General features: G+C 46.2%; 4 protein-coding genes across 4 annotated transcripts; 3 read left to right on the forward strand and 1 right to left on the reverse strand.

The window, feature by feature from the left end:
- The first annotated feature begins 1,135 nt into the window (after window positions 1–1,135).
- On the forward strand, window positions 1,136–1,636 carry LOC112872965 (Holliday junction resolvase MOC1, chloroplastic-like). The gene has a single exon (XM_025936000.1). The coding sequence runs from the start codon at window positions 1,136–1,138 to the stop codon at window positions 1,634–1,636; it is 501 nt and encodes a 166-aa protein (XP_025791785.1).
- An 11,661-nt stretch (window positions 1,637–13,297) lies between these two features.
- LOC112872966 (L10-interacting MYB domain-containing protein-like) lies at window positions 13,298–19,423 on the reverse strand. Its single transcript, XM_025936001.1, has 7 exons — window positions 19,407–19,423; window positions 17,572–17,631; window positions 17,073–17,382; window positions 16,789–16,996; window positions 16,266–16,269; window positions 16,099–16,206; window positions 13,298–13,436 (listed from the first exon to the last, which is right to left on the reverse strand). The coding sequence occupies exons 1-7, from the start codon at window positions 19,421–19,423 to the stop codon at window positions 13,298–13,300; spliced, it is 846 nt and encodes a 281-aa protein (XP_025791786.1).
- Window positions 19,424–20,884: 1,461 nt separating this feature from the next.
- Window positions 20,885–22,129, forward strand: LOC112876672. Its single transcript, XM_025940829.1, has 2 exons — window positions 20,885–21,161; window positions 21,502–22,129. The coding sequence occupies exons 1-2, from the start codon at window positions 20,945–20,947 to the stop codon at window positions 21,936–21,938; spliced, it is 654 nt and encodes a 217-aa protein (XP_025796614.1). The 5' UTR covers window positions 20,885–20,944; the 3' UTR covers window positions 21,939–22,129.
- A 1,506-nt stretch (window positions 22,130–23,635) lies between these two features.
- On the forward strand, window positions 23,636–24,754 carry LOC112876593 (spore protein SP21-like). Its single transcript, XM_025940737.1, has 2 exons — window positions 23,636–23,937; window positions 24,068–24,754. Exons 1-2 carry the CDS (start codon window positions 23,730–23,732, stop codon window positions 24,505–24,507), a joined length of 648 nt encoding a protein of 215 aa, XP_025796522.1. The 5' UTR covers window positions 23,636–23,729; the 3' UTR covers window positions 24,508–24,754.
- Window positions 24,755–27,065: the final 2,311 nt, after the last annotated feature.

The raw sequence follows: 27,065 nt of genomic DNA on the forward strand, positions 1-27,065 counted from the left end.
CAGAAAACACCCTAAACTTTCTAAACCAAAGCAATTAAGTCCCTGGTCCGGGAAAACAGATAACAGGATGTTAACGACGATATCCCGGCAAAGGAATCGCCGGCATTAAGAAGATTCAGTAGGTTAGGGCAAACCTTGAGGTAATTTCGGATGTGGAGGAAGAACGGGTAAAAGGTGAATTCCTGTGGCGAACAGGATCGGCGAAGAGAAAAGCTCGATGATGACGAGACTCCGTGGTTGACGAAGAAGCTTGCCGGGCAAGGTTGCCGTGCTTGATTGCATCGAGGCGCCTCCGAGCTCGTCACGCCTAACTGCCGCCTTCGCTCCACAACCCCTCCTTCCGATTCGCCTCGCCAAACTCGTAGCCGCATCACTATCTGTGGCTTCCGCCGCCCCACGCTGAGCACTCGACGTGGTCAAATCCTGGAAGGAAACCCTGGACGCCATGCTGTTTGCGGACCCGCTGTTGTCAAATCCGCGCCGCTGTTTCCTCCTCGACCACCGCGTGCTGTCGCTCCTCTTCCTCCTTATCTGCTGGACCGGTGTCGTCTCGGCCTTGTCGTGCTGCATCGGCGCACCGTTGCTCTGCACACCGTCGCAACATCCGCCCGACGGTGTCTTGTACCCTTGACGCCTCGCCCAACGGCAGGACCCTCGCGTCCTCCAGCAGCACGCGTATCGGCATTTCATCGAACACTTGAGCTGCGTCCTTGACACGGCTGTCGCGTTCCTGCATCTCGCGCAATAGCTTTCCACCGGTGCCGTTGCCCTGCATGGCTCCTTCTCTTTCTTCGATTGCCGGATCCGCGCTTACTCCGGTCTTGCCACGTCACTTCCGCGCACGCTCGAATCGCGTGCGTGCCGTAGTTGCTCGTCTGCACAGGAGGTCGCAGGGGAGTAAACCCAGGACGTCACCATCGTTTGACCCCGGGTGTCCGCACCGATTCGCGCAGAAACCCTACACTGCCGCGTCCTGCGCCGCCCGCGTGCCGCAACTCCTCCCTCGCTCTCCGTTCCAGTGCCTGCTCACGCCGCCAGCTCGGCGCCCGTTCACGCCGCTTGCTCTGCACACGAGCCGCCACGCCAGCTCGCTTCCGCACGCGCGTCTGCTCCATGCCTCCCGAGCCGCGCGCCCATGTTCCTGCCGCCTAGAGCCGCGCTGCTCAGCCCTGCGCCGGCCAAGCCACACCAAGCGCCGCTCCTGGATTCACTCTGGCTCCTGTGCCACCGCGCCCACACGCCCGGCGCCCGCCACAGCCGTCCGAGCCGCGCCCCCTCGCACGCCTGGGCCACCTGCGCGCCGCCTGCAGAGCGCCCGCGCGCCAGCCTCCGCACCTATGGCCGCCCCGCCTGCGCGCGCCCCGCCTGGGCTCGCCTACTCCCGCGGGCTGCGCCCGCGCCGTCCTGGGCCCGCTCACCCGCGCGCTCGACCCGAGCTGCGCCGCTCGCCCCCGCTTGTGCCACTGCCAGCTGGGCCGCGCCGCCTCCCGCGATGCCCGCGCGCGCGCCTGGCTCCTGCGGCCGCGCGTCCGCGCACCGCCGGCCTGCTGCAGCCGCCCGCACGTCCAGTACCAGCTCGGCGCCTGATTTGGATAGAGAGAGGGGGAGAGACAGGAGAAAGATGCACCGGCAGTAGAGGATAAGAAGGAACAGAGAGAGGGAAAGCAGAGGAGGAAGGGAACTAGGATTTCCCAAGGACTTATGCGTAATTACAGAAAACTGCAGGGACTTGTTTGTAAAGCATAAATTTCAAATCAATCTAAAACCCGAATGAAGAAATGCCCAAAATGAAAGTTGGAGAGTTTTTCAAACTCTACAACATTGCTTTAGGGCTCAAGTTCAAAAACTCAAAACTTGCATCTTTACACGTGAAAGTTTGAGCAAAAGTTGGATTTGAATTACTTTTGTCCTAAAGAATGAAACTTTATAAAATTCAGGACCTAAATGCAAGCATTTATGACATGTCATGATGACTTGCACTTTTACACTTTAGTCCTGAGTAAATTTAAAAGTTACTTTGTAAATCAAATACTTGCACAAAAGGTCTTATACTTTTATAAAATTACAAAAATACCCTTTTTTTATTTGCACTTTAAATTTTCCAAAAGCTTCACATAAACACACATAAGCTTTATGCAGACAAACACATATTTCACACTAACAACATATACGGCTAGCATTACAAGTACACGAACTGTCACATGAAAATACTGGAGCGTATCCAGTATTTTCGTCGGCTAGCGGAGCCGAAAAAACTAAGTAAATTGTTTTCATCGGTCTTCTAGACCGACGAAACAAACTCTATCCTTTTCATCGGCCAGCGCAGCCGACGAAATCTGGTGTTTATTTTCGTCGGCCTAGTTGGCCGACGAAAATAGCTATATGTTCGTCGGTTGCCAACGAAAAAGCGTTCATTTTCATCGATACCGGATGATCTTGTACCCAGGTCAGTGGCAGCGGACTAAGGGTGTGTTTGGTTCAGCTGTGGATTCCTGAAAATCTGATTTCTGGAATCAGCTATGGGAAAGCTGCTGTGAGCTGACAGCTGTGGGAAAGCTGAAAGCTGTTTGGTCCTTGAGACTGTATAGGACTGTTTATATGCTGATTAATCGTAAGGATACGTAGATGATCGTTTTGGAAAGGAAATTAACATAATTAGAATTGTTTGACATATATAATTAATACAAAAGATATATAGATCCACATCGAACTAACTAAAATATTATCTTCAACTAATCAAAGCATTAGCTATGTTATCACGAACAATGTTCATGGTAACCTCGTTCTCCTCCTCAATAATTTCATCCACTTCTAGTTGCGCCACTTCTGGTTCCTCGGTGTCGTCCTCATCTCGCGGCTGTAAGCATCTAGGCCCTCAAGGTATGTTTCGGTGATTAATGACAACCATTATTGTGACTAATGAGTTTGTGCAGCTTAATAGATCGTTATCGCTCATTTGGTCATATGTCAAAAGAGGCCCCTAATTTTCGTTATTCAAAAAGGTGATCTCGGCATTCAACTCAATCATATGTCAAGACTAAGGATCTTTCTAGTCCTAAGTGTCATAAGGTTGAGAAGGACACTTAGGTTAGTATAGTTTTATAGTTTTGTAGTGATCGCACTATTAAGAGGGGTTAAGGCTAAGTAACTTGAGCATGGACATGGTCATTTGAAAATGGATGCACACAATGGTCACTCAGGTTTCTAGAAGTTCAAATTAGTGGCTCTCAACTCATATCTCAAGAATATTTGGATTTCATTCAAGACTCAAATCAGAAAAGGCAAAATTAGGAAAAATCCTTAACGCCGGTTTAACCGACGCTCTCAACTTTCTATACGTCGGTTAAACGAAGTCAGCATAGTCTGGACAAATCAATACACCATTTAAACCGACGTGTTTGAATTTAACATCGGTGCATTTAGTCCAGAGTTGGTTTTTCCAGGGTATTTCAAGTCAATACACCGGTTAAACCGACGATGTTTGAAATGGGACGTCGGTGCAGTTGTCCAGAGACTTGGTTTTTCAGTTGATCAGTGGACAACTACACTCACCGGTTAAACCGATGGTACGACGGTTAATCTGCCCAAATTGTAACGGCTAGTTTTCAGAAGGGGCAGTTTACAATCACCGGTTAAACCGACGATGACTATTGGAGGTACGTCGGATTAACCGGCGCTACGCAGTTTTCTGGCAGCTTTTTCACCAACGGCTCTATTCGTGTGAGCTGCCTATATATACCCCTCCAATGGGTCATTTTGCTACTCTTGACACCAGGCAACATCCAAACACTCATAATATAGTCAAGAGCCACCTTGAGCTTCATCATTTCACATACTTGTTCATTCAATCAATCAAGAAGCAAGAGTAAGGACTTGAGTAGAGAGAAGCTTGTGTGCATCCGTTCTTGGTGATCGGTTCTTGCTCAAGTGAAGGCCTTAGCTTGTTACTCTTGGTGATTGGCATCACCTAGGCGATCTTGGTGATCGAAGTGTTTCTCGCGGAGCTTGCCAAGGATTGTGGGAGCCCGGAGAAGAAGATTGTACGTGGCTTGATCTCCACCACGCCGGGATGGTGAACGGAGACTCTTAGTGAGCGCTCTCGTCTCGGTGACTTGGGAGGTGACAAGACTCTTTGTGAGTGTCACAACGTGGATTAGGGGTGTGTGCCAACACATCGATACCACGGGAAAAAAATTCGGTCATCTCTTGTCCACTCTCTTTATTCAAGCATTTTCTTTCATGCAATTTATTCATGTGCTTGACTTGGAGATCATAACTTTGCTCTACCTTGCTAGGCTTTACTTCTCTTTTTATCTCTCTTAGCTTGTGTAGGTAGCTTAGTTATCCGGTTGGTGAATTGGTGCCTTACTAGCATTGCATAGGTTAAGATTGCTTTACTTTGTTTTCGAATTTGAAAAAAGGCCCAATTCACCCCCCCTCTTGGTCCATCGATCCTTACAATTGGTATCAGAGCCTCGTTGCTCATTTGGATCATTAGGCTTCACCGCCTAGAGCTATGGCCAAGATTGGTGGTTCGCCGCCTCACTTCGAAGGCAAGAACTTTGCTTATTGGAAAGTTCGCATGGCTGCATACCTTGATGCGATTGCCCCCGAAGTGTGGTCGGCAACTAAGACCGGGTTCATCGGAACTCCCACCACCAAACAATTAAAATGGAATGCCAAGGCTAGAAATGCAATTTTCGAAGCCATTAGTGAGGAAGTCTTTGCTAGAGTTAATGGCATGGACCTAGCAAGTGATATTTGGAAGGAGCTCATTGAAATTCATGAAGGTTCCACTAAAGTTCGTGAGCAAAATATCACTTGTTTAGAGCTAAGTATGATTCCTTTAAAATGCTAGCTCATGAAAATTGCAATGATATGTATTCTCGCTTGAATGTCATTGTCAAGGACATTAATGCACTTGAAATATCCAAAATTGACAGTGCCTCTATCAATCGCAAGATTCTCATGCTCCTCCCGAAGCCCAAGTATAACATCATCAATGCTATGCTTCAAAAGGAGAATCTTGACATAATGGAAGTAGGAGAACTTGTGGGGGAAATTTGAGCTCATGAAATGAGTATTCTTGGTATCTCCGAAGAGCCAACTTCAAGCAAATCAATTGCTCTAAAAACCAAGGCAAACAAATCCCGCAAGCTCAAGATGATCAAGCAAGATTCAAGCTCAAGCAATGAAGAAGGTGATCATCAAGAAAGCTCATCCGATGTTGAAGATGATGGAGAACTTGCTCTCATGATGAGAAAGTTCACACGCTTGAATGAAAAGATCAATAAGAAGGGTTTCAACTTTGACTCCAAAAAGGGAATGTTCCGGCCAATGGATGTCAAGAACAAAATTTGCTACAATTGTGGAGAAAAAGGTCACATCCGTCCAAATTGCCCCAAGCCGGACAAAAGAAACAAGGATAACAAGAGCAAGCATCGCCATGATTCAAGCGATGATGAAGAAGAAGAAAGGATGAACAAAAACAAGAGACTTGGGAAGAAGAAGACCCATTACAAGAAAATCAAGCTCTTCCCAAAGAAAAAAGGGCACACCAAGAAAAGCTTCTTGGTGGAAAAACAAGAGTGGGTGACCGATGTCTCATCAAGCGAAGATTCAAGTGATGAAGAAGACATCGTCACCATCGCCCTCACCAATGAAGAACCACCACTACCTTCGCCTCCTATGTGCCTCATGGCAAAAGGTAACACCAAGGTATGTGAGGTAGATAGTGAAGATGATAGTGATGAAGAGTTTGACCCTAATGAATTCACTAACCTCATTAATGAGTATACATCCGTCATCAAGAGGGAAAAGGGCAAAGTCAAAATTCTTGAGAGCACTCATACCAAATTAGAGCTTGCCCACTCCGACTTGCTTGGTAAGTACAATGACTTGCTCAAAAAGCACGATGAGTCACTTGTACTTGCTAAGCAAGTTGAAGAGAGCCACAAAAAGCTCAAACAAGAGCATAGGGAGTTGGCTCACAAGTATCAAGAACTTGAATTTGCCTATGAAGCAATTGACCCAAGCCTTGAGAAATTTGCTCTTGAAACTTTTGAAAAGGTCAATGCTTCTACTTCATGTGATGACCTATTCATTAGTGCTAATGCCACTAATATTGTGTCCAAGCTTGCTCCTTCTAGGGAAAAGGAATTGATGGATCAAGTGGCAAGCCTCAAGAGTAGTGTGGAGAAACTCTCAAGAGGAGAATACATCCACAAGGAGATTCTCTTCAACAATGCCCGTGACTATGGCAAGAGAGGTCTTGGTTCATTTCCGGAGCCAAACATAGCTACTACTTCTTCTCCGGAGATCAAGATTAGCTTCATCAAGGAAGTTGGTTCATATTGTCAACATTGCCAAGTCACCGGGCACCACACTAGGGAGTGCACTTTACCATCACGTCCTCTTCCTAATTTACCCAAGAATTACTCATCAATGTTTTAAAATAACCATTTTCTCTTGAGTAAAGTGAAAGGCAAGGTGAAGGCCAAGTTCATTGGGAAAATTGCTAAGGAGTCAAAGAAGAAGCTCCCTAAGCAACTTTGGGTCCCAAAAGCTCTTGTCACACATGTGCAAGGCCCAAAGCTTGTTTCGGTTCCTAAAACTCAAAAGTGAATTCTCATGTGTGTAGGTGAACTACAAAGCCGGTGGAAAACATTGGGTACTTGATAGCGGTTGCTCTCAACACATGACCGGCAATGATAGCATGTTCACCTCTCTTGAAGATCCCGGTGATCATGAACATGTCACCTATGGTGATAACTCAAGGGGGAAAGTCTTAGGTTTGGGTAGAATAGCAATTTCAAAAGATTTATCCATTTCAAATGTCTTGTTTGTAGAAGCACTTAGTTTTAATCTTATTTCTATTGCTCAATTATGTGATCTTGGACTAACGTGTGCCTTTGACAAGAATAGTGTTGTAGTGACTCATGAAAAAGACAAGTCTTAGGTATTCACGGGGTTTAGGCATGGCAACATCTATTTAGTGGATTTCTCTTCAAAGCAAACAAGCACCATGACATGCCTCTTCACCAAGTCGTCTCTTGGGTAACTCTGGCATAGAAGAATTGCTCATATTGGCATGAGCAACCTCAAGAAAGCCCACAAGAGAGGGATGATCACCGGCGTGAAGGATGTCACTTTTGACAAGAACAAGTTATGCAAAGCATGTCAAGCCGGGAAGCAAGTTGCAACACATCATCCTATCAAGACGATGTTGTCTACCTCCAAGCCGCTCGAGCTACTACACATGGATCTCTTTGGTCCAACATCATACAAGAGCATTGGTGGTAACCTCTATTGCCTAGTAATCGTTGATGATTTTTCACGCTACACTTGGGTCATGTTTCTAGGCAATAAGGGTGAAACTCCAGAGATCTTCAAGACATTTGCAAGAAAAGCTCAAAGGGAGTACAATTCCCAATTGTGAAGATCCGGAGTGACAACGGCACCGAGTTCAAGAATATGAAGATTGAAGAATGGTGCGATGAAGAGGGAGCCAAGCATGAGTTTTCCGCCACCTACACGCCTCAACAAAATGGAGTGGTGGAAAGAAAGAACAAGACTCTCATCACCCTAGCAAGAGCAATGTTGGATGATTATGGCACGTCCGAGAAGTTTTGGGCGGAAGCAATCAACACGGCATGTCATGCATCCAACCGAGTGTATCCTCACCGACTCCTCAAGAAAACTCCATATGAGCTCATCACTGGGAGAAAACCAAATATATCCTACTTTCGAGTCTTTGGTTGCAAATGCTTCATCTATAAGAAGAAAAGGCTCGGTAAGTTTGAGAGTAGATGTGATGAAGGTTTCTTTCTTGGTTATGTATCAAACTCCAAAGCATATAGAGTATTCAATCAAACCTCTGGGTTAGTTGAAGAAACATGTGATGTGGAGTTTGATGAATCTAATGGCTCCCAAGAGGAGGTTGTTGGCTATGAAAAAGTAGGTGATGAAGAAATTGATGAAGTGTTGAAGAATATGTCCATTGGGGATATCAAGCCGGAAGAGGTGCATGAAGGCAATGATCAAGGGGGAGGATCTTCCTCATCTACACCAAGCACCTCCACGGCACCCCAAGTGAATGAAGATCAAGAAAAACATGATCCACTACCTCAAGAAAATGTGTCAACGCCAAAACCCCAAGTCCAAGAACAAGAAGAGCAAAATGTTCCACCACAAGCACAAGTCACCCATGATCCACCCCAACAAGCATCCACGCAAGTACCGCTAATGAAGCATGGTCGCATCTCCAAGGATCATCCAATTGGTCAAATCATTGGTAGTCCTTCCAAAGGAGTAAGAACTCTCTCTAAGCATGCTTCTTTTTGCGAACATCACTCGTTTGTTTCTTGCATTGAACCCACTAGCATAGAGAAAGCACTTGAGGACTCGGATTGGGTGATGGCCATGCAAGAAGAATTGAACAATTTCACCCGCAATGAAGTTTGGGTCCTCGAAGCTCCTCTGAAAGACAAGAACATCATCGGCACAAAGTGGGTCTTTCGAAACAAGCAAGATGAACATGGGGTGGTGGTACGCAACAAAGCAAGACTTGTGGCAAAAGGGTTTTCTCAAGTTGAAGGTTTGGATTTTGGTGAAACTTTTGCTCCGGTCGCAAGACTTGAAGCTATCCGTATACTTCTTACTTACTCTTCACATCATAACATAAAGTTATATTAAATGGATGTGAAAAGTGCATTCTTAAATGGCGTTATTAACGAACTTGTTTATGTTGAGCAACCTCCCGGGTTTGAAGATCCGAGGAATCCTAACCACGTCTATAGGTTGCACAAAGCACTCTATGGGCTCAAACAAGCTCCAAGGGCTTGGTATGAGAGGCTTCGTGACTTCCTAATCATGCAAGGCTTCAAGATCGGGAGGGTGGACACGACTTTGTTCACAAAAGACGTCAACTGGGATCTTTTCATTTGCCAAATTTATGTTGACGATATTATCTTTGGCTCAACTAATGATTTACTAAGCCATGAGTTTGCTACCATGATGTCTAGGGAATTCGAGATGTCCATGATTGGCGAATTGACCTTCTTCCATGGTTTTCAAGTCAAACAAATGAAGGAAGGGACATTCATCTATCAAGAAAAGTATACTAAAGATATCTTGAAGACGTTCAAGATGGATGAGTGCAAGCCAATCAAGACACCCATGGCAAACAATGGGCATCTCGACTTGGATGTGGACGGTAAATCGGTTGATCAATCCCTCTATCGTTCTATGATAGGGTCTTTGCTTTACCTTACCGCATCTAGGCCCGATATAATGTTTAGTGTGTGCTTGTGTGCCCGTTTTCAAGCTAACCCAAAGGAATCACACCTTTCGGCTGTGAATAGGATCCTTCGGTATCTCAAGCACACCCCTAGCATAGGCTTGTGGTACCCCAAAGGCGCTAGCTTAGATCTCTTGGGATACTCGGATTCGGATTTTGCCGGAAGCCGTGTGGATCACAAGAGTACCTCCGGGGGTTGCCACTTGCTTGGACGCTCTCTAGTTTCTTGGTCGAGTAAGAAGCAAAATTCTGTGGCTTTGTCCACCGCGGAAGCGGAATATATAGCAGCCGGTGCATGTTGTGCCCAAATCCTATATATGAAGCAAACCCTTTTGGACTTTGGTGTGAAACTAGATAGGATACCACTCCTTTGTGACAATGAAAGTGCCGTAAAAATTGCCAAGAATCCGGTTCAACACTCTCGCACAAAGCACATTGATATTCGCCATCACTTCTTGCGTGATCACGAAGCCAAGGGGGACATTTCCCTTCAAGGTGTGAGATCCGAGGAGCAATTGGCGGATATTTTCACAAAACCTTTAGACGAGAGTACTTTTGTTAGGCTAAGGAATGAGCTTAATGTGTTAGATGCGGCAAACGTCATGTAAGTTGCCATGTCATATAGAAAAATGCATACATATAAGACACTTGTCTAACCATGGTAAGATAGTGATGAGCAAGGGTGTAGCTAGAGGTGGTGGTCCACTTGTTTTCCTCTAGGCTTGTAGAAAGGCTCATCATGAAGAAGCTTCCCGTGGGTTCAAACTTGACAAGTAAAATTTAAATTCTTACTATGCATTTCTTGTCATATAGATGTGCACTTCATGTTTGCCTTACTTTCGCATGTGGTTGTAGCTTGCATTATCATTGCATGCGTAAGGGTCACAAAGGAGAGCACTTGATGAAAATGAGACTTGTTTCATATACAAGATCTTAATTCATGAAAAGTGAAAAGAGTAAAGTGTTAGGTGCGCTATTGCCTAGTGAGCAATGTTATGATGAGTTTGAAGCTTTCCTTCTTCAACATTCCTATGACATGGCTCATACATTTTATTTGGCATTTTGTCTCTCTTGCGGCTTTTCCTTGTGTTTGAAAAGAAAAATTATCTAAGCTAGTGAGCTATCCCATTTGCTTTGAGGGGTAAAGTCGCCTATGCAAGTCCATTAACTTGAGTTTATTTAAATTTTATAAGTTTATTGGACTTAGCATAGAAGAGTGAGCTGAGTGAAGGTTTTTGGCTTCACCGGTTAAACCGACGCTCAATGGATCTTTACCCATCGGTTTAACCGGCGTTACTAAATTTCAGCTACAGCTCAGTCAATTCAAGCGTTCAACCGGTGTATACAAATAACGGAGCATCGGATCAACCGGTGAACGTATCACAGATCTGACCCAGTAATCAACCGGCATTTGTGTCGTTCAACCGGCGAGTTCATTTATCGGAGCATCGGTTAAACCGGTGTTCAGATGCAGATTCGGTGGAATCTCTGGTAAACTACACCGACGCAATCAACCGATGTTTGAACCCTAAGCGTCGGATCAACCGGCGATAAGATAATCCGCGGGGTCCACCTGTCATATATCTGTTGCCCGCGCGCCGCCACTCCCATCCTCCGACTCTCCGCCTTCTGCCACCTCCTCGCCACCGCGCCATCGCCACTGCACCGCCACCGCGCCGCCGCCCACACGACCTTGCACCGCCACCGTGCCGCCGCCCGCACGTCTTGCGCCACCACCGCCTTCTGCGCCGCCCGCGCGCCACCGCGCCGCCGCCACTGCCTTCCGCGCCGCCATCACCTGCGCCCGCGCGCAACCACCGCCTTCGCCACCGCCTTGCGCTGCCGCGCAACCACCGACATCGCCACTGCTTTGTGCCGCCCGCGCGCAACCGCCATCGCGCTCGCCGTAGCTCGCAGCGCCGCGTCCCTGTCATTCGCTATTGTCAGGATGGGTCGTGAGAAGAGGAAGTGGAAGGAGATTGTGGTCGAGGAGCCCGCTCGCAAGCGGACTCATGCAGCGAGAGAGGCCGAGAGGGCCGAGATGGTGGCTAAGGCTGCCGAGGAGCAGGCATCAGGCCGTGCTCGCCCGTTCGCGATCAGGGATCCGCCAGCCAGGGGCAGAGGCAGAGGTCGAGGTATGGGCAGAGTCAGAGGTGCCAGGGCCACCAGAGCCACGACTGCGGCAGCAGCAGCAGAGTCAGATCAGTCACGTTCAGCTGCAGAGTCAGATTCAGTTACAGAGGCAGAGCAGTCTGAGCAGTCACAGGGGCAGGGCACACAGGAGTCACCGACTCTACGACGTTCTGGCCGCACTCGGCAGACGTCCCCAGCAGGAGACACTTCGCCAGCGACCGAGCGTCGCACTAGACCGAGGACGCGAGGAGGTCACCAGCCACAGGAGCCTCGCAGGTCCGCAGCAGCAGCAGCAGCAGCTCGTCGAGCCGAGGCCCTAGCGGCCGAGCGCACAGTGTTCCGCATGGACACTGTTGTGCGTCTGGAGCCACGTGTGCTGCTCCAGAACTTGACCAAGGCCAATGCGGCGAAGGTCAACAGGCTCAGGTGGAGTGTTCAGGAGGAGGACTGGTTCCCCGTGACACGTGACAGCAGGGTCGACCGTAGGTTCTGGACACTTCTTCAGGTGTTATTGATACAAGTGGTGCTTTGAGTGAGGCAAGGTCTTTTCAGTCCTCTTAGAGTTCTCAGGCCTACGAAAGGGAAAGTCGACTGCAGGAGGAGATAAGGCAGCATAGAGAGGCCATGCAGAGGCAAGAGGAGTGGGAAAGACAACAACAAGAGTACATGCAAGGTTTTTTCCGCTCAGCAACGACAGCTTCAGCTAATATGCAAGTTTGATATTTTTCAAGTTATTGTGCCCTTTTCATTGCTATAAGATACCTGATTTACTATCGGCTTTTAAGAAATGTTAGCGGCTACCCTTGGATCATAATTTAATTTGCCACCTCTTCCTTCACCTCCTCCACCACCGCAACTTTTGCACCATACATGCATCTACCATCTCCACAAGTGGTAATTCTTTCGTATAATTAGCAATACTCAAATTTTCTTATATATAAGGACTATATACATTTAACTTTGACTATAATCAGGATTCGACGAGTAGTCATTCTTGAGGAGTTTCTGGCAGCCCGTCCACGCCAGCATCGACAGCGCGTAACATTTCTGGAGGTGACGGCGGCAGCGGACATAATATCACCCCTCATTAATTTTAGCTTTTGCGTTTCGTTGACACATATATATCATTTAGACTATGAATTTCATGATTGCACGTATTGGATGTATTTCATGATTGTGTGATGATGTATTTTACGATTGTGTTATGGATGGCTATTTTTATATTAATTAACTGTTATTTGTAATTCTGCAAAACTGATATTTGTAATTCTGCAAAACTATGGAAAATGCAGCAACTGTTTTTACCAGGCGCCCAGTATTTTCGTCGGCCACGTGGCCGACGAAAATACTGGAGCGTATCCAGTATTTTCGTCGGCTAGCGGAGCCGAAAAAACTAAGTAAATTGTTTTCATCGGTCTTCTAGACCGACGAAACAAACTCTATCCTTTTCATCGGCCAGCGCAGCTGACGAAATCTGGTGTTTATTTTCGTCGGCCTAGTTGGCCGACGAAAATAGCTATATGTTCGTCGGTTGCCGACGAAAAAGCGTTCATTTTCATCGATACCGGATGATCTTGTACCCAGGTCAGTGGCAGCGGACTAAGGGTGTGTTTGGTACAGCTGTGGATTCCTGAAAATCTGATTTGTGGAATCAGCTATGGGAAAGCTGCTGTGAGCTGACAGCTGTGGGAAAGCTGAAAGCTGTTTGGTCCTTGAGACTGTATAGGACTGTTTATATGCTGATTAATCGTAAGGATACGTAGATGATCGTTTTGGAAAAGAAATTAACATAATTAGAATTGTTTGACATATATAATTAATACAAAAGATATATAGATCCACATCGACCTAACTAAAATATTATCTTCAACTAATCAAAGCATTAGCTATGTTATCACGAACAATGTTCATGGTAACCTCGTTCTCCTCCTCAATAATTTCATCCACTTCTAGTTGCGCCACTTCTGGTTCCTCGGTGTCGTCCTCATCTCGCGGCTGTAAGCATCTAGGCCCTCAAGGTATGTTTCGGTGATTAATGACAACCATTATTGTGACTAATGAGTTTGTGCAGCTTAATAGATCGTTATCGCTCATTTGGTCATATGTCAAAAGAGGCCCCTAATTTTCGTTATTCAAAAAGGTGATCTCGGCATTCAACTCAATCATATGTCAAGACTAAGGATCTTTCTAGTCCTAAGTGTCATAAGGTTGAGAAGGACACTTAGGTTAGTATAGTTTTATAGTTTTGTAGTGATCGCACTATTAAGAGGGGTTAAGGCTAAGTAACTTGAGCATGGACATGGTCATTTGAAAATGGATGCACACAATGGTCACTCAGGTTTCTAGAAGTTCAAATTAGTGGCTCTCAACTCATATCTCAAGAATATTTGGATTTCATTCAAGACTCAAATCAGAAAAGGCAAAATTAGGAAAAATCCTTAACGCCGGTTTAACCGACGCTCTCAACTTTCTATACGTCGGTTAAACGAAGTCAGCATAGTCTGGACAAATCAATACACCGTTTAAACCGACGTGTTTGAATTTAACATCGGTGCATTTAGTCCAGAGTTGGTTTTTCCAGGGTATTTCAAGTCAATACACCGGTTAAACCGACGATGTTTGAAATGGGACGTCGGTGCAGTTGTCCAGAGACTTGGTTTTTCAGTTGATCAGTGGACAACTACACTCACCGGTTAAACCGATGGTACGACGGTTAATCTGCCCAAATTGTAACGGCTAGTTTTCAGAAGGGGCAGTTTACAATCACCGGTTAAACCGACGATGACTATTGGAGGTACGTCGGATTAACCGGCGCTACGCAGTTTTCTGGCAGCTTTTTCACCAACGGCTCTATTCGTGTGAGCTGCCTATATATACCCCTCCAATGGGTCATTTTGCTACTCTTGACACCAGGCAACATCCAAACACTCATAATATAGTCAAGAGCCACCTTGAGCTTCATCATTTCACATACTTGTTCATTCAATCAATCAAGAAGCAAGAGTAAGGACTTGAGTAGAGAGAAGCTTGTGTGCATCCGTTCTTGGTGATCGGTTCTTGCTCAAGTGAAGGCCTTAGCTTGTTACTCTTGGTGATTGGCATCACCTAGGCGATCTTGGTGATCGAAGTGTTTCTCGCGGAGCTTGCCAAGGATTGTGGGAGCCCGGAGAAGAAGATTGTACGTGGCTTGATCTCCACCACGCCGGGATGGTGAACGGAGACTCTTAGTGAGCGCTCTCGTCTCGGTGACTTGGGAGGTGACAAGACTCTTTGTGAGTGTCACAACGTGGATTAGGGGTGTGTGCCAACACATCGATACCACGGGAAAAAAATTCGGTCATCTCTTGTCCACTCTCTTTATTCAAGCATTTTCTTTCATGCAATTTATTCATGTGCTTGACTTGGAGATCATAACTTTGCTCTACCTTGCTAGGCTTTACTTCTCTTTTTATCTCTCTTAGCTTGTGTAGGTAGCTTAGTTATCCGGTTGGTGAATTGGTGCCTTACTAGCATTGCATAGGTTAAGATTGCTTTACTTTGTTTTCGAATTTGAAAAAAGGCCCAATTCACCCCCCCTCTTGGTCCATCGATCCTTACAGCGGCATATAGTTCTCATCTTCATCACATTTATCAAACGCATCATCTTGTAACGCGCTATCACGAATGAAATTGTGCAATGCCATGCAAGCCATAATGATATGCGCCTGCGTACGAGTTGAGAAACTTGGCATCGACTTCAATGTACGCCACTTTTGCTTAAGTACTCCAAATGCACGCTCAATTACATTGCGAAGGGATGAATGCAAATAATTGAACATCTCATATTTCCCTTGAGTTGCTCGCTGTCTGCGAAGATGAAATTCGGGTAGATGATATGTACTTCCTTTATAAGGAGCAAGATATCCGGTTCGGTTCGGATAACCGGAATCCACAAGATAGTATTTGCCTAAAAAAGAACACAAGTTAATGACATATACTTCATGACTTATACTTCAAATAATACCAAAGTATACACAAACTTAGCATTTGTACCTGCAGGTGGTTTCGGAAATTTGTCACCAAAATTTGTTAAGACATGATTGAGGATCCGTGTGTCATGTGCAGAGCCTAGCCAACCCGTAACCACAAAAGTAAACCTCATATCAAAATCACAAACTGCTAGAATATTTTACGATGTGTACCCATGCCGACATGTGTGGTTGACAACATCCTCTGTAGGTACCGAAACTTGTACATGTGACCCATCTAAGGCTCCAATAGCATCTTTGAAATGAGGCCAGAAACGGTTTTCTCTAATCTTTGCATGCTCCGTACTGAAAGTAGGATCCCTCGGAGTGATATTATCTTTTGCTAATTTTCTCAAACATTTCAAGACTTCCTTAAATTTAGTGTGAACTGTCCATAGGGACCGAACGAAGCGGTTTTCAGCTTGAGAAAAAGATTGAGGTCCTCCAACAATCCATAAAAACATAGCTAGTGACTCCACAGATGAAACATTGCTTGTTGACTTCAAACCGTAGTTAGCGACAAGCAAATTATGAATTACCCAGAAAACCTCAGGAGTCATCCTAAACATCTTGTAGAAATATCTAGGGGCAGCTAGGCACTCTTCGACCCACTCAATTCCAGATTGTTGAGGATTTCTGTAATCATTTTTATTCAAGTACCTTTCGGTGTACTGGTCACCTAAATGTCCAATGGTGGCAGCCTGCTTGGACAACTCGGCTAGAAGTTGAAGTCCATTGTGACCCTTCTTTGCCAAATCGTCCATGCCTCTGCAAGCATAAGCATAACAAGTACATACCATAAGTCACATTTCAGATTATCAACATACAGGTCTGAACAAATGAGGACGCAAACATAAAGGTTTCATACAAATACGGGTCCGAACAAACAAGGACTCAAACATAAAGGTTTGGAAACACAAGAACAACAATATAATGGTCCAAACAACAGTAAGGATTCACATAACAAGATTGAACATAATGATTAAGGCAACTTCTTCATCTCATGCTCCCTTTGCAGCAAATCAAGTCTTCCTTCATTTGTGTCCAGCAATCCGAGGAGCTCCCTAAAATCAGGTTTCATTATCGACATTGCAGCTGTATGCATGAGGCAAGTTTTCTCCTGTACTTCACATTCTTTCACCATCCTCAAGGCCTCCGCAAGGGTAGGAATGTTGCTGGTCATATAAGGGGCCGATGAAGCTTCTATACTACTGGTAATCTTGTTCACTCCATCTTCGATCTTGCTGCAGGTTTGCTTGTACAGATGTAAAAATGGACTTTTCTCTTCCTTGTCATCCGCACACGTAGAAGAAGGGCCTTTACGCTTCTTGCCTTTATGTTGGAGCATACTGGACATGTCGATATTTGAGGGGCTTCTCTCAAGCTCATGCACTTCATCATCACTGCAATTATCAGACAAATCTCCCGGTATGGAAGCAGATGCCCCAGTAACATGTGCACTTCCAAACATGATGTGCATCGCCTCCAAGTTGTCCGGACCACGTTTTCTAAACTGAACATGTTTGCATTTCCTTCCATTACTTGGATCGTGACATCTCTGCAATACAATGGTTCAATTAGATAGTACAAAATATCCAACAAAACTACAAAATGATAATTCTTGCGACACTCACCGCAAGATGCTCGTTCCACCATTCATTTGAACAATCTACGGTCTGCTTTTCATCATTCCAACCAAGTCCAGTGGCAGCATTTTTTAACTCCATAAAAACAGTATAACTTCTTTTCAGACTATCCCATTTATTCTTGAGTTGCAAATGTTCTAGTTTCCAACCAGTTATGTGTTCAAACTTTTCTGCAACATTCTTCCATCCGACTTTGTTCAAATGACCTAATGGCCTATGCCCAGCATTAACCTCACGCATGCATATGTCACAGAAGTGCTTCACATTTTCCTTATCCCACACCGCCTTCTCAGTCATACTAGTGTGAATAAAAAGAATTATCAAGCTGCCAGAATGTAAATGTAAAACTGGTATGACCAGTTACAAATTCGAATAGTGTTGTCAAGAAGATATAATACCCAAATACAAACCATGCAACAACACCAAATTAAAATCAAATGTCAAGTCACGCTTCTATTCATTATATTGTTGTAAATCACAAAAGTACCTGGCTGTGGTGGGTTTCTCACTGGAGCAGCACGCGGAGCAGGGCGTGATGCTGACCTTCCTGCCAATAAAGATCAATGTAAGCATCAAAATATTTAGAAGCCAGTGGCATAGTTTATCATATGATGAGTTAACTGAAACATCATTGCAAAATGGTAACAAGATGGAAATTTGGTACATGAGTACAAAAATTTCTGGCACTATAGTTAGAAGATGACATGAACAGCTACATGTGTAACTCTAGAAATTGATAAGATAATCCTAAATGTATGGTCACCAGTGAACAATGTTGTAAAAGGGAATTTTGAGAAAAGACAACTTTATTTCAGATAGGTTGTGGAAATATGTGCATTTGCGCACATATATAATCTTCAGACACTGCATAGTCTCAGTAAACAGCATCAGTGAAACTTCGAATGGAATTAGCTATAAACCTTTACTCCCTCCATTCCAAATGTAGGTCATTTTAGGACTCTATCCAGTCAAACTTTATTAACAGCACACAGAAATGAACACTTGGCCAAACTGCTGCTGCACTCTCATACTAACAGCACACAGAGACTTTGAGAAACACTGTAAAATCCAGGAACTACTGCATCCTGAGGTTTCCAGTTCCAGAAGTGTACTTTCTTAGATATAATCAATGTGCTTATGTGCAGGCCTTTTCGCACCAGTAGGGGTGCTTGCCGTTTTTGAGATGGCAATCACGCAAGCACTAGCACTGACAGAAGTAACCAGTAAGGTTTACCACAACAAGACATGGAAACAAAACACTACCGCAATGAGTGTGTAAAAGCGTTCAACACTACGACATCAAGGCACGGAATCACAAAACTTGCGTTCAACCCTCTCGACGCCCACATACAGCAAAAGCACGAGAACTAATCATGAGTTAGTAAATAATGGATCTAGCCCCAAACATAAGCACGCCCGGCGCTCAGAGTCGCCGAAATCTACGAGAACTGGAAAGTCAAGGAGAAAGCAATGCACTGGTAGATTATTGCTCGTGGGGAGTAGATGGAAGGGAGCGTGGCAGCGATCTGTTACCGACCGGAAGAGCGGGATCTGGAGGATGATGAGCCGGAAGTAGGTGCAGGAGGCGTAGAAGGAGATCCGGCGACTCGTCCACCCCCCGCCCACCCGCCGGCGCTGCACCTCGATCGGGGTGCGGGGGGGGGGGGGGGGGGCGCGGCGGGGCGCGTCGGGGGGCGGCGGGGGCGGGGTCGGCGGGGGGCGCTGCGGGGCGCGTCGGAGGGCGGCGCGGGGCGGGCGGCGGGGGCCGCGTCGGGGGCGGGTGGCGGGGGCAGCAGGCGGTACGTTGGGGGGCGTCGGGGGGCGCGGCGGGGCCGGCGGGGGCGTCGGGGGGGTGTGGGGGCGGCGGCGGGAGCACCTGCAGCTCGTGGATGGAGGAAAGAGAAGCTCACGGGAACAAAAAACGATTCGCGATCATTGTAACCGATGGCATAGCGGGTAAATAACGCGCCGCAGCTGGGAAATCTGGGCTCGCTACCGATTTCACTTCGCACTGGCTGGAATCGGTAGATTCACCGGAATCGCTTCGTTTGCCGGAACCCTTTGGTTGCCAATCCGATTTCTCCAACGCGATTCTGAGCTGGGAAGCTGAACCAAAGGGAGCCTAAAGTGCAGACCATTACTAACTCAGAGGGTATGTTTCAGTCCCAGAAGATTTTGTAAGAAATTGTTTCAGCCCTGTATGAACCGACGGGATACTGCAGCAAGCCACGTATCTAGCATAGGCTCAATGACGCAAGCAAAAAGGGCTTTGGGCAAAGGTTGCCAACGGTATGTGGTTGAAAGGGTACCGCATGAACATACTTGCTCGGATACTGCATCGGTTCATCCGGTGCTACTGTATTTTTTATAGCCGTTGGAACAACAACTTTATGGAGTTGTTAGGCTATTTGTACCCTATCTACTCACCCATTTGGGGTTGCTAGAGTCTACATAAAGCTCATACACACAGATAAAGACATCCAAACCACCATGGTGCTGAGAGATCATATCCAAGACTTTAGCACATGCTTAGAGGGTGTTAGTCCTAGGTTATGCCTATAGAAAATTAGTGAGAAAGGTGTTGCTACATTGTAAGCTTGGTGCGCTGGTCCCTTGAAGTTTTAGTGGCTCGCCGATAAATTATTGATCCTCTAGCTTGGTGTGGAGCGGCGACAATAATCGTGTACGTGGAACGAGAAGACCTCTTTCTTGGTACGGAAACTTTCTAGTGAAGACGATGTCAAGGTGACCGGTGGAACGGAGTGGTGAGCCTTGCCTTTATGGCAAGCTTCTCATCCAGCATGGCGAGAGCTTTAGCAGTGAGGCCAAGACCTTGACCAAAAGAGACTTGGCGATCGGGATCGGGAGCATATCCGTGGTGGAGCTCCAATATGGACTAGAGGTGATATATGTGTACCAATACCACGGGATAAAATCATAGTGCCAAGTTTGCATCTCTCTAAATCACTCATTTGCGTTTCCGCATTTCATAATTGCAATTTGTGTGCTTTACTTTTTTATAGTAACTCCTTTTGGATTATCTCTAGGTTGCAAAACTCTTTTTTGAATGGGTTAAATATTGGTTGAACTATAGTTGCACATCTAGATAGATTGATCTGGTTCAAATTTTATGCATAGTATGGAAGCCATAGGTTAATGTTTTTAGATTGCCTAATTCGCTCTCTTCCCCTTTTAAGCTATGAGAACCAATTACTTTCGGATTGAAGTGTCAACAACTTGTTGCTACCAGGAAAACTAGAAATAAATTTGTTCTGGTGGGAAAACAGCACAAAGTTCCAAGCTCTATGGTTGGTCTATGTTTTTTCTTATTTTCTAACTTAGCGAACGCAAACATTTGAACGGTGTACATTTTTACAAACCTGGCAAAAAAAAAATTGCTGCAATGCCCCAAGGAAGCAAGGAATCAACCAATCTGGAATCTGGATTTTCGTGCTGGACCAAGCTCGCGTACAGCAATCAGATTTTGCGGTCACCTTCAGTCTAGACCACATAATAGCAAGCAAAAAAGAATTGCATGCATCACCTGGTCTTGTTCTTTTCTCAGCCTTAGCTTGCAACTACAAGATTAGCATAATTTGCACCAATGGCAAATCCCTTCATGAGAAAGCAAGGCAGAAACCACTTTATTCCTCTGATTCATGGACCAAGCAAAGGTAACCTTGTCAGCTCCTCTCTCTCTCTCTCTCTCTCTCTCTCTCTCTCTCCATCCTCTCTCTTTCTCTTTCATCTATCTATATATAAAGCCCCTCACAATCTTCTCCACCTCACCATACTACATTCTTACAGTCTCCTTCCCGATCTGAGTCGAGCGATAGAGTTACTCGAATCAAGGAAGTGCAATGTCGACGGTCACTTCCTGCTCCCTTCTGAGGAGTGTGACGGCGGTGCGGCCGGTAATTTCCTCCGGCAGGCAGCTTCAGTCCGGGAGACCAGCAGCGGTGGCTTCCCTTTCTTCCCAGTGGAGATCCCGGCCCCTTTCTATGTGTCGTGCATTCAGCGCAAAAGGAGAGCACAACCCAAAGACGGATTTGCATCCGTTTAATATCCCTGCATTTGGTAAGCTAGGCGATCTAATTTTTTCTCGTTCATGTGAATATACTGCATTTTAATTAGTTGTGTGCATTTCAGTTGAACGCAACAAGATAAATAAATGCCCATGTAAAATATATCACGCATCAGCTGCAAACACATCCATTCTTTCTAAAAAATTCAAAGTAACTACATCACCATTTTTTAGATAAAGGATAAACCAGCCTCTATATCCACCTGGTAGATATATACAGCCAAATTACATCGCCATTTGGAAATACATTTCTTAATATCTATACGCACACCAAAAATTGTTCATGTCGGCCTGCTTATCAACCACTGCATTCTGATGCTGTGTTGTCTAAAGTTCTGGTGCATCCGGTGTCACCGCGTGAGGAACGGTGGCAGGTGGAGGAGGAGCCCGGCAAGGTGAACCTGTGGTTCGAGGTGCCTGGGCAGTCCGGGGAGGACCTCGCCGTGGAGATCGACGAGGACGTGCTCGTCATCAAGAAGAAGATCCAAGTCGCCGGTGGGGACATCGGCCAACGGAACACAGGCAGCGGCGGCGGCGCCATGGATTATCGTCCCCAGGGCAGTAGAAGGGGCACGGCGGCCGCCAGCGAAGCAGGGAAGGAGGCGGCGACACAGGACGGCGAGGTGATCTACGCGCGGCTGCTCCTCCCGGCCGGGTACAGCAAGGAGGGAGTGGAGGCCGAGCTCAAGTCCGGCGTGCTGAGGGTCTGCATCGCCAAGATCAAGGAGCAGGCGCGCAGGAAGATCAGCGTCGACATCGTCGTCAAGTAGAAGCTCATGTGCCTTGCGTGCCATGCATGAAGGAGTGCTATTGATCTGTCCAAGAGGCTCATGACTTAATACTGTATATGTACAGCGCGGTCAGCTCATGTACTCGATCGCGTCAAGCATACGTTCGTGTTGGCTTTGTGTTCCAAGTACTCGATCAATAAAATGAGCGTTCGTTGTTGTGTACGCAATTACACTCTGCGGCCATGACGCAAAGCAATATGCTAAACATGATTTACAAAAAGATTAACTTGTGCATGAGTCTGTCCTGATCAGGAACATACATTAGCTGTTATTTAATTATTCTACGCCCAACCAAAGTTGGTGAACTGTGGTCTTGAACTCTCGATGCGTTATGTTCAGATTTACTGAAAGCAGAAATTCTTTCAGCATGCATGGCAAAAATAAAGGTCTACATAGTTTTGTAATCTTTTGGAGTACAGACTACAGAGTACAGAGTAATACTTTTTAGAATCAAAGTAACAGAGTAATACTAATTTCATTACTAAACAATTAATTTTGGATTTGTTCATCATCGGAAGTCTCCACGTTACTTCTTGCGATTGGGAAACAGAAGTTCAATGGCACCCGATCACCGTTGGACCCAGTAATGTAGTATATCATTTTGGATCATGATCTGGATCCGAGATTTGATGGTTAATAGGCCTAAATGAGGTATCTAAACTTAATTGGGTCGCATACAGTTTCCTTTTCTTACTGTGGGCTCAAGTGAGGCCCCAGTCTTGCGCCTGCCAGCATCTTTATGTTGCTTGCATTCAGTTGGCTGGCATTGGTCATCAAAAGGATGGTAGAAGTTCTCTGGAACTAATGACATAGAGGGCCAAAGTGATTATTATGTTGTACTGAACGAGATTTTCTTCTAAGATTTGTCTCCTCATCTTTGGACCCTTGATTTATATCTCAAAGGCATGTGGAAAATATATGAATACATTTATTCGTTTGGCTAGTGTCATAATAAGATTAAAAGGGGCTACATACGGTCTAGCCAATGCAAATGGACCTCATATGTATGAGAAACTTGTGAATATCCCTGCAGTGTATTGTGTACACTGATAGATATATAGTGCTTCCATACTAATTAGGACTTCAAGTGTTTCATAAAAAGGATCAAACTCTTAATGAGACGACGAAAATATCCGATGATCATCAAAAGTCGGCCTTCTCAATCAGTAAGATGAACACTGCATGTGGTTTCCTTGGTTCATATTTATCTATCGGGTGTCTTCCTCTTTCTAGTGGTTCTCATTTGCCGCAGTTTGTGGTCCGAGAGCCAAACTTGATTTGGTGAAATGATGTATTGTGCCATGATAGCACAGCAATAAGTTTCCAGTATACAACAAAACCAAATAAAGCAAGAAAAGAGAAGAAATTAAAAGGCAACATAATGAGAAGCACGAATGGAACGAATCAGGGATCTCCCTACTCTGAAGCAAACGGGACAAAGGAAAAGAAGCGAAGAAAATACCAGTCATTTTTGTCCCACCCCCAAGATAGGTATCCATCCACCTGACCTCTGAAGCATCCAAGCTAGCTTTTCGTACCAAATTTAAAGCGGGCGGCCTCCCGCGCCGCTTTATTCCCTCGCAATCCGACCAAGCAAAGTGCCCAAACCACGCCACGAGCGTTTCTCAATTCTCACTCTGCTCTCCCTATCAGCAGTCTATATAAACGCTTCTTTGATACCACAAAGGAGCACTAAAAAAAACTGCCTCCAACTAGACCAGAATTAGCATGCACTGAGATCTCTCTCCCCATTCCTCACTGGCGGCACCGATGTCGACGATTATGGGATCTTGCAGAGCTGCAGTGAGCCGATCGCCGGTTCTGCCAGCTTCCTCTCTCGTGCTTGCCCGTGATTCGTGGAAGCCTGCAGTGGCCGCATTCCGACCTTGTGCCGGCGTTAAGTGCCGGCGACCACTTACCGTGACCTGTGCGCTCCCGGAGAAAGAACGGCCACCGGCGTTCAGCATCCCGCCCACCGGTGAGTACATTCCATTTCGTTCACTGGCTGGATCAGGGTCACTAGCAAACATTTATTATTTGTAGATTATCATGCAACAGTAGTAATGCATCCATACTTACACGCAAGACCGTACCATGCGTTACTATAGCTCTGCTGTGCCCGGTGCCGCCGCCGGACGGGAAGGAGCGGTGGGACATCAAGGAGGAGGAGGACCGCGTCACGCTGTGGCTGCAGGTGCCCGGGCTGTCGGCGAGCGACATCGAGGTGACCACCGGCGAGGACGTCCTGGAGATCAAGCGGAAGGTCACGGCCCAGCAGCCCGCGGCGGCCGTGGACGCGCACGGCGTGGGCGCGTTCCACATCCGGCTGCTCATGACCAAGGAGTACGACGGCACCAGGGTCACGGCCGACCTCAAGGCCGGCATGCTGGAGGTCACCGTCCCCAAGGACCCGCAACGCGGAAGCGAACGCGTCGAGCTGGGGGCGACCGTGCCCCGGGGAAAGGAGACCACGAAGAAAGGTGGTCCCGACGGAACGAAACCGGACCAAACCCCGGGCAAACAAAAGACAGGGGGTCTAGCTAGCTGAGGGCTTTGCAGTCTCCGTCGGCCTCCTGCTTTCCTACTGTGTTGAAATAAATCTCTCATTTTTAGTTCCCGATGGAGTGACGGAGAGAGACTCAAGCCAGCAATCGGCTTAGATCACTGGCCCGAAGTGAGCTCTTGCGCAGTTTGTCGTATCTCGTGTGTATCCTTGACGAACATTTCTCTATTTCTTTACGAGGATCATTTCCGGTTATTTGGTTCGTTTATGGGGAAACTTGATTGTACCACAAGTAACATGCCTTGCTGCACTGAACACTAATGGTAACCTAGTGGACGTTGGGGATTTCCAATGGTTACCCCCTTTCGCCAGTGACATCGGCTGTTTACGACGACACTTGAATCTTTTCAGCTTGCCGCCAGAGTGTTCTCCGCACCCGCCTTTTTTTATTATGTATCCTCCCATAAATTCTATCTGCAAAACTTTCTCCCAGAAGTTTTTTTTCTCACATGGTGTGGTTGCTGTTGGCATTTCTTAAGTCTAACAAATAAATCCGCAAGAGGGTGGATACTGCAAGGAACATGGCCCTATTAGGTCATATTTTGATTTTGGTGATTGTGTGACAACATAGTTAATAGGACTAACAAGTTTGTAAGCTCAAGATTGTAGAATTTATAGATCTCATGAATGGAGTCGGATCCATATACAAGATGGTCCAATTCGCTATCAAGATGTTACAGTGAAAATATAGAGGGAATATATTTGAGGTGTCCAAATGATCGCAGCAACAAATTGGACAAATGTCAGCCGAAATCAGTCGACCGGTTCTAGAATATAACGGGTCGGTGCATTGGTAGTTGAAACAACGATCAAGTACAGAAGAATCCTGTTGCACCATTTGAACCAACGCTGGCGTTAGTGCAATGAGGAGATGACATGACGATCAAGTGGAGAAATGACAGAGGCACCGGTTAAACCAACTATGCAAAAGAAGGCATCGGTGCAAGCGTGTTGTGATTACTCAGTACGTATATTTTTGTTTCAGAAGGGATTCCAAGCAAAGTCTTCAGCACCAGTTAAACCGACGGTCGTCGGTGCATTGCGTCGATGCAATGACGTCAGCAGAGGATGGCAGTTGGAGTTGAACGGCTAATAGGCAGGTTGAGTGTAATCGGTTAAACCGACGGTGACGACCGGTTTAACTGAAGCTTTATGCTTTTCAGGGAAAAAGTATTTAATGGCTAGGAGTGGATTTCTAGCCTATATAAGATCTCACCCCTGGTTATTTGAGGTTGCTGGAGTTTGTGAGAAGCTACAGAAACTCTGCTGAAGTTTTTTGAGCTAAACAAAGAGCTCATTGATAAAATTCTTAGGTTTAGCACAAGCTTTGTGAGGTGTAATGCTAGGCTAGCTCTAAATAGAGTGAGAGTGCAAGGTGTAGTTGCCTTGTGTGCTGGTTCTTGAGTGAACCAAAGCTTTATCTTAGTGTGCCGGCTCCTTGGAGTCTTGGTGGCTCGCCGGCAAGTCATCGACCCTCCGACTTGGTGTGGAGCGGCGATGAGGGCTTTGTGCGGGGGTCGTGGACACCCCCTTCCTTCGTCGAGAAGTTCCTTAGCGGAGACGGTATCGAGGTGACCGGGGACTTGGCGAGAGCCTTGGTGGCGAGTCAAGAAAAGTCCCGGAAGAGACTCGGTGACCGGGAAGCCATACTTTCAGTGAGTGCTTCAACAACGTGGACTAGGGGTGGCCTTGTGCCTACCGATACCACGGGATAAATCTTCGTGTCGAGAGTTTGCTTCCCCCCATCCCCTGTGCCTTTATATTCTTAGTGTAGTATTCTATTAGGATTGTGTTGTTGGTCAAAACCCACCGGCGTGCAGCGACAGGCAATACGAGGAGCCGAGAGGCTCCCAGAACTACTGGTGGGACTCGGTCCCTCGGTCAACGGCCCAGAAGTCCAGCACACGCCCTGGCTTGGTGAAGTGCTAGGCGTGCCACCTAACCTATACCTGATCAGAAAGGTGTAGAAGTCCTTATCAGTTATTTTCCTGCATGCACAGCCATGTCAAACATTAGTCCGAGCCGCGACCGGCTCTTAAAATGACCCCCAAGATCGGCTAGAAGAGGCGATGGAGCCTCTGCACTTGATCGAACCTGTCTTTGTACGAGGTCGGACCTTCGGGTAACTCTCAGAATTGGCTAAAAGAAGCCGATTGTCTCGTTTAACAGATCGGATCTATTAATATTCGAATACCTTGTATGAATCCGATAGAAAAGATAAAAGCATGCTCTGTAATCACCAAGCTAATCCAATCTACGATAGTAAAAGTTTTCACCGTGTAACCGGAATATCCTACACGTGGTTAAGCCTAACGAACATGAAAGATAACAAGACGCTAACCCAAAAAGAGGCCTAAAAACCAACTAACAAGTCGATTCCCGAAACAATCCCTCATTAGATTACCATAAAGCATCAATCATGCAGCCGGAACATTTAACCCGTTTGTTTGAAGGGCCTAATCATATGGATATTAAACCGAATTCTTATAATGTAAAGAACTACCATAACAGATTAGATCCACTAAGCGATAACAGAGCAAGGT

This window comes from Panicum hallii, chromosome 9 (assembly GCF_002211085.1).
Source record: "Panicum hallii strain FIL2 chromosome 9, PHallii_v3.1, whole genome shotgun sequence".
NCBI classification, from domain to species: domain Eukaryota; kingdom Viridiplantae; phylum Streptophyta; class Magnoliopsida; order Poales; family Poaceae; genus Panicum; species Panicum hallii.